The sequence below is a fragment of the Saimiri boliviensis genome, chromosome 12 (assembly GCF_048565385.1).
Source record: "Saimiri boliviensis isolate mSaiBol1 chromosome 12, mSaiBol1.pri, whole genome shotgun sequence".
NCBI lineage: Eukaryota > Metazoa > Chordata > Mammalia > Primates > Cebidae > Saimiri > Saimiri boliviensis.
The window spans coordinates 39,585,244-39,592,896 of NC_133460.1; the positions used below are offsets into that span (position 1 = coordinate 39,585,244).

Consider the following 7,653-nt stretch of genomic DNA (forward strand, 5'->3'; position numbering starts at 1 on the left):
CCTGAACAAGAGTCACTACAAACCAGATGCTGTGGATTCCCTAATGACTCTCCATCTCTAGCAAATAGGCCAGCACTGTAAAAGACTGTCATGACCTTTAAAATTTCAGCTTTTGGCTGGGCGCAGTAGCTCACACCTATAATCCCAGCACTTTGGGAGGTGGAGGCAGAGGCAGGTAGATCACTTTAGGCCAGGAGTTCGAGACCAGCCTGGACAAGATGGTAAATACCACCTCCACTAAAAATACAAAAACTAGATGGGCATGGTAGTGCATGCCTGTAGTTCCAGCTACTGGGGAGTAGGGAGGCTTAGGCATGAGAATCAATTGAACTTGGGAGGCAGAGACTGCAGTGACCTGATCACAGCACTACACTCCAGTCTGGGTAATAGAGTAACACTATCATGCAAAAAGAAAAAAAATTAAATTAGATTTTTAAAAAGTAAGTACAAATAGAGTATATGAAACACGTAAGAAGTACTTACAAATGTGAAAAACTCTTAAATGCTGAAGAAATATGAGAATGGCCTCTTTAAGAAGACTTGTGTACAATTAGACCTAACCGTGAGGTCATACTTTGCTCAAAGTTGTCTGAAGTTGGGCGTTTCCAAAACAATCTAAGAAATACTTTTCGAAATGGGAGAAAAAAATAGACACCACACTCTCATCATCACATTTATAAGGGCACTTGTGTACAGTCAGACCTGACTGTGAGGTCATACTTTGCTCAAAGTTGTGTTTGAAGTTGGGTGTTTCCATAAGAATCTAAGAAATACTTCTCTAAATGGGGAAGAAAAACAGAAAGACACCACACTCTCATCATCACATTTATAAGGACAATGTCGATTTGTAGCTTCAGAGGGTCTTAAAAATTGAAAACAACATATAAGGCTTCCAGAGTAAATAATCCGAAATATACACCAACTATATGGCAGCTTTTCTTGGTTAATGAAACCATTACACTGTTGATGCTTGAAATAGCCAGATTTTCTAACCACGCCAGACCAACATGTTTTTCTATTATAAGTTCAAAACACCTTGTACTTCTGTATTTCCCTAAACTTCTACAATGAAGGATTAATTTTACAGTCGGAAAGATACTTAAATACTAGTGATTTATTATAGGCCTTGATTTCCGAACCAAACACATACCAAAGGTCTGAAACTGCCTGGAAGAGGTACGCACCCTAGAGAACCACCTGAGGCCCTGTTTATACACAAAGAACACCAGCAACTAGTTGAGAACTTTGAAGTCATCCAATTACTGCCCATAATTGCATTTCCTCACCTTCTCTAAGATCACCACCCCTAAGACCACAACCCCTTGGATAATCCTCACTACACTGAATCAGATAATCCACAATCACAGTCTCACTCATGGGACAAGCCAACAGATCTGGCCTAACATACAAAAGCTACTCAAAAAGGTGACTATGCATTTATTTCTCTTAGTTCAAAAAGAGAAATTATGATCTGTAATCAGCAGCAGGGTTCCACTGCTGACTTAATGGGAAAAATCAAATAATCAGTCAAAATATTCTATTCCACCTTTAAGCCCCAAATAAAATGGCCTAAGGCAGGCTGTAACTCACAGATGCATTGGGCACTTGTGGACATGACTGAAGGCTTCCTACAGTTGATTCTCTCCCACAGGTGATGTTTACTGCTATTATACAGATGCTGAGAACACAGGCCCATGAAACTAGTCCTTCATTAAATGGGTAGTTTGATCAGAATAGCTGTTCACATACCAAAAGAGGCCATTGGTTAAGAGCTTCTATTAGCCTTTGGACTTGGCTTTAAAAAGGACATACTGAGATATTACTATACACCTACTGACAACAGCAAATGCTGTTACGCAATGGCAACTATTTTTTTTTTTTTTTTTTTTGAGAGAGTCTGGCTCCAGCTCTGTTGTCCAGGCTAGAGTGCAGTAGCGCGATCTCAGCTCACTGCAACCTCTGCCTCCTGGGTTCAAGCAATTCTCCTGCCTCAGTCTCCAGAGTAGCTGGGATTACAAGCATGCATCACCACCCCCAGCTAATTTTTTTTTCTATTGTTATTTTTTTTTTTTAGTGGAGACAGGTTTTTGCCAGGTTGGCCAGGCTGATCTTGAACTCTTGACCTCAGGTGATCCACCCGCCTGGACATCCTCAAAGTGCTGGGATTACAGGCGTGAGACACCACCCCCCACCCCACAATAGCAACTCTTATTCATTACTGGTGGGAATGAAAAATGGTATAGCCACGTTGGAAGATAGGTTGGCAACTTCTTATAAAACTAAACATACTCTTACCATACAATCCAGCAGTCATGCTCTTTGGTATTTACCCAAATGAACTGAAATCTTCTTTCCAGACAAAACCCTGCACATGAATATTTCCAGCAGCTTTATTCATAATTGCCAAAACATGGAAGCAACCAGTATGACCTTCAGTAGGTGAATGGATAAATTATGATACATCCAAACAGTGAAATACTATTTAACTCTGAACAGAAACCAAGCCATAGGGGTTGGGGGACATGGAAGAAACTTAAATTCATTTATTAAGTAAAAAGGCTGCATATTTTATGATTCCAACTATATGAGATTCTGGGAAAGGCGAAGCTAAGGAGAGAGTAAAAAGATCAGTGGTTGCCAGGAGTTAACAGGGAGGGAAAGATGAACAGAGTGTGGAAGACTTCCAGGGAAGTGAAACTACTCTGTGTGACACTATAATGATGGACACATGTCCAAACCCATAGAATATACAGGACCAAATAAACTCTAGACATCAGGTGATGATTATGTATCAGTGTAGGTTCACTGACTGTAACAAATGGACCACTCTGGTGCAAGATGCTGATGGCGTAGGAGGCTGTGCCTGTGTGAAGGCAGGGGTTATGTGGGAAATCTCTGTACTTCATGTTCAGTTTTTACTGTGAAGATACAAGTGCTCTAAAAAATGAAGTCTGTTAAAAAACAAAACAAGCGGATAGTGGGGAAAGCCTGTCTTTTCCCCACGGTGCAGCAGAAAGGCAATGTGTCTTCCTGAACATGCACAAGGAAAATGAAGGCCATAATCACCTTTAGTGCCCAAGAACATGAACATTAAATATCATAATTAGAACTAAAAAGAGCCAGAAAGGCAAGTAACAGAATTATGGTACCATCTTCCCTTCAAATTAACTAAAGCAGTTAAAAACCTAACGAGACCTTCACTTAATTGATTATCTCAAACTTCCTAGACTGCTGTTAGCAAGGGCAATGCTGAAGTCAGCAGTGTTAGGGATTGTACAGCTTAACCTTGACAGAAACTACACAAGTGTTGTTCAGTGGACTCTACATTCGCAGATCCATTTCATGGAGTCACATACATCTCTCCTCCCAGATTACATACCGGAGAGGTCAAATGTACCCCCACAGAATCTGGATCCCAGGTCAGTTAACAAAACCTGCAAAACTTTGAGGGAGTCTCTTTTCTGCATTTATCATTCAGCTCCTTAGTAACAACTGCCAAGTATTAGGAAACCAGGTGAACCACAGCACTTTTTTATTTGTCTCCCTGAATATATTAGTCAGAGATGAAAGAACTGAGAGGCTTCTGGTACTTGTGCAGTGTCACCTAAAACAATTTTAACTTTACTCATTAACACCACAGGGCATTTCACAAAGTATATTTGGTTGGATGTCAGTTTTAGTTAAGGGTAAGTGCTAAGAAAAAAAGCCACCACCTTATACACTCTTCAGGCCACGTACTTAGAAGGTCTCTGATCTTAAATACCAGGAATGAACACAATTGTCCTATAAAGCCAACGTGTTTGACTGAGTACAGTTTACAAACCTACTTATAATATGGTCGAAGTGTCAAACAGATCACCCTTTCATAGTCTCTGCATCCCCCCTCCCTCCCAAATAAACAAAACCAGCCTGAATTGCCCACTGTATGCAAAAGGCTATTTTGTTTCATGTAAGTTTTACCACTTTCCATGGCTCACAATCTCCAAGAAACTAACCCTCTCATTTACTAACCCAAACCTTAAATAAACTGCCTCCACCAACTTCCCTCTCTTTTTAACCCCTACTCAGCAAAGACATCTCTGTCAGCCAAGAAAGCTGCACAGGAGGCTTGGAAGTGGCAGCCTCTGCAAATTCCCCACCCCACCCCCCCTTTCCACCAAAAGGGCACTTCAAGAACTTTACTGTCTCACATGAAAGTTGCTCCAATTCCATTCTCCAAAATTGGATTTGAGCATGAGAAGTTTCTTTTTACAATCAACTGCTATTTAGGCTACTGATCACGAACTTTCGGTGGAAACTTGCTTTCTACACAAATTAAGAATGCCATCTAGTTTTCATGTATGAGCCAGCATTGGGGTGTATACACACACACACACACACACACACACACACACACACACAGAGGCCCCTCCACTGAAGGCTATTTCCTAGCACAAGGGGCTTCCTAAACTTGCCCCATTTCCAGGGTGTGAACCTCCATCCCCAAATTCATCCCTTTGTCTTCGTTTCAAAATTCAGCCTAATCAGCTATTTTGCAGCAGCTATGGCAATTTATCCCCTTGATTTCTTGACATTTTCTTCTCTGCTCCTGGCTGGGAAACTTTTGATTTGAATACAGTTGTCTGTGTGGGGATCCTACATGTTAATGATGTGGCCAGCTGGCAGGGATGATAGGTGAGAGCACACAGTGTACTTTTTCTAGTTACGTTTCGCCTCATGGCTGCTATAAGAGCCTTTCTAAACGCCTGCCACACCAGGGGAGAGACCTACAGACCAAGCTTACCCTTTTCTGGGCAGCCTCCAGGGGCCAGGTAGAAACAGAACAGATGGCCTGTTCTCCAGTAACCAGACTAAGAAGCGACATGCTCCTAACCACTCCACGAATGAAGCAAACACACGTACCTCCTTTGCTCAGCCAGGGAGTCACAGTCGCTACCCTTCCCCTGGTTTCGGCCCCAGCCCTGTACAGGCCAGGATGCTGTAAACCGTCCACCCTCCCACCCCAAAGCAAAGAGCTTCCAATGGAGGTGGGAGCATTAGCGCCGTACCCGCCCTTCCCTCTCGATCCTGGCGAGAAAACTCCACTTCCCGGATTCCCGGCCACTCTCTCCCGCCCCCTCCCCGGGCGATCCAGCTAGAGCCGTCCTGATGCCAGCTTACTGCCCAGCCCAGCTGCGAACCCCCACACTCTGAGCCAGGCCCCAGGAAGAGATCCCAGCTTCCTCCCTCTCTCCCAGTCTGGGGTTCCTCAGATTCTGGACGCACCCCTCAAGCATGCTAGGGTTGAAAAAAGTCCTACCCCGCCCCCCAGCCACGCCGCCAGCCTCCAAACCCAGCCCCTGAGGGGCCTCCTCTCCAGAGCCAAAAGGGACCAGGAATGGTTGCCACAGCAGCCTTCCCTCGCACCGCGCAAGGGTCCCCAGTTCCCCGAGGAGGGCAGACCCGCGTGGCCCTGAAGGGACACCTCCCCCTCCTCCGGAGGCCAGCAAGTCCCCGCAGGGAGTGTGCTCTCAGAGGGTCCCTGGGAATCTGGGGAAGCCTCGGGGGTGCCTGGATTCGGGTGCAGCCTCTCCTCCGGAGGGCGGAGGTCGGCGCTGCGGCGCGCCCCCGGGGGGCACTCACGATGGTCACGCTGGCTTTGCGCAGGTCGCGGTTCTCCTCCTGCAGTGCCTTGCACTTCAGTTTGTAGGTCTCCAGCTCTATCTTCAGCACCTTGTTCTCTTGCTGCAGCGAGGCCAGGCGGTTGGTGAGCTCCTCCAGGCGGAACGGCGAGATGACAATGCCCCCCGATTTCCCACCGCCGCCGCCTCCCCCGCCGCCACCGCCGCCGCCCGAGGTCGACGAGCAGGACGACTGCATGGCGGCCGAGCTGCTGCTGTTGCCCCCCGCCCCGTCCGTGTCGCTCTCGCTGGCGCTGTCCGCCATGGCCGCGGCGGGCTGGGGAAAGGAGGAGGAGGAGCGGCAGGGAGGCGGCGGCGGCGGCGAAGGCCGGGCTGCGAATGAGTGGGCGCCGGGCGAGCACAGGGGAGCGCCGAGCTGGGCGCCTGGCACCAGGGCGCAGACTCGGAGCGGCGGCGAGAGAAAGAGAGGGCGCTTCCCGCTGCCAAGGGACCTCCTCCGCCAGAGAACAGAGACCCCGCCCGGGCTCGGGCAGTATTACACTGGGGCTCGCTCCAGCCGGGGCGGGCGCGCTCGCTAGGCCGCCCAGCAAAGCTGGCTGAAAGCTAGAGGACCCGCCCGCCGCCGCCTGGTGACCACGGGCAGGCTGGGAACGCGCAGGCACTGCGGGTGCGGGAAAGCCAAGGACTGCCCCCCCAACACCGGCTAGCCAGCCACACGTGTTCCAAGGGAGGGCCTCCGAGCCCCCTGATTTAAGCCCACGGCCGCCCAGCCTCTTCCGGGCTCGCGCCCGCGGGGAGAAAAAAGAAACCTAATGGCCCACCAGCCTCGCAGGTGTCCGGGACACGTGGAAAGGTCAGCCGGGCTCCGGCATCCATCCTCTCCCGTGCTGTGGCCCCATCTTCCGCCGACTGTGTGCGCGTGTCTCCCTCTATCTGTTTCACACATACACGCAGTTTTATATTCTCAAAAGTAAGGTGTTTTTTGACTGGAAAGGCTTGGATAAAGCTAAGAGAACAAAGTTCCTCTGTAAGAGGCCGAGTAGGGTGAAACAGCAGCCACAGGTTAACCATGTTAAGAAAGAATGCAGGAGAGACACAACGCTCTCCAATAACCTCGTAAACCACGCTGCGCTCAATTGTTTAAAAAGGGTGCAACTTTTTTTTTTCTTTTTGCATCTTGCAAACATTTCCAGCACATGTCACGCAGTAGGATTTGGACAGTAACATTTATCTAATGAAGAAAAAAAAGGAAAACGAAACACTTTTAGTAGAAGATTGAAATACCTCTTTAAGTGCCACTTTTCCAAAGCAACTGCAGACATAACATTATGCTATACAAATAGTAATACCTGAGTGGGAGCACAACATCACCCTTCTTTGCTATCCTCTTGCTCATTCCTAGAAAACTTTAGCATGTAAAAATAAAACAGTAATTACTCTAATGTGGTCTAATTCAGGGTTCTAGCTTTGCAGTTTAAGAAATTAAAAGTCAAAAACTTTTATTCTCCCTCCCCCTTCCCAAAGAAAGGGTTGCAGGAAATTGGCCCAGCAGGTGAGATGATTCTAAACACTTTGCCCTGTTGACACAAAACAGCTTTCACTTATGTATAAAAATTGGAAAGTGAAACTGACCAGACTAGTTTTATTACCCAAGCTTAGTTAACATTAGAACAACACATGGAAACAGAAAATGGGGGGGGGGGGGGAGTGTAATTTTTTTTTCTGTTGCGTTGAACTTTCTGAAACATTTCTAAAGTGTTTTGAAGAAGGAAGAATGATGCTTATTCCCACTCCCTCATTATCTATAAACCTAAACTTGATCTCATGATTAAACGGTGATTCAATGGCTCATGGAAACTGGCACCTCAGAATAAACTCGAAAACACCAAGTGTTCCAAATGACATCATCTTTCACCAAGATGGCTGCTTTTAGCAAACAGTTCAAATGCCAACTGCAACTAAACCCCAATTTCTCCCAGGTATTTTTTAGCTTACTGCTAGAGAGCTTCTGAACTCGGTCACTGTTTGCGTA

General features: G+C 46.8%; 1 protein-coding gene across 1 annotated transcript in view; it reads right to left on the reverse strand.

Moving 5' to 3' along the window:
* Positions 1–6,083, reverse strand: part of CCDC6 (coiled-coil domain containing 6) — a 115,899-nt gene extending 109,816 nt beyond the window's left edge. Inside the window, exon 1 of the mRNA XM_003928701.4 lies at positions 5,623–6,083. Within this exon, the coding sequence (XP_003928750.1) occupies positions 5,623–5,925 (303 nt within the window). The 5' untranslated portion in view covers positions 5,926–6,083. The remainder of the gene's footprint in view (positions 1–5,622) is intronic.
* Positions 6,084–7,653: the final 1,570 nt, after the last annotated feature.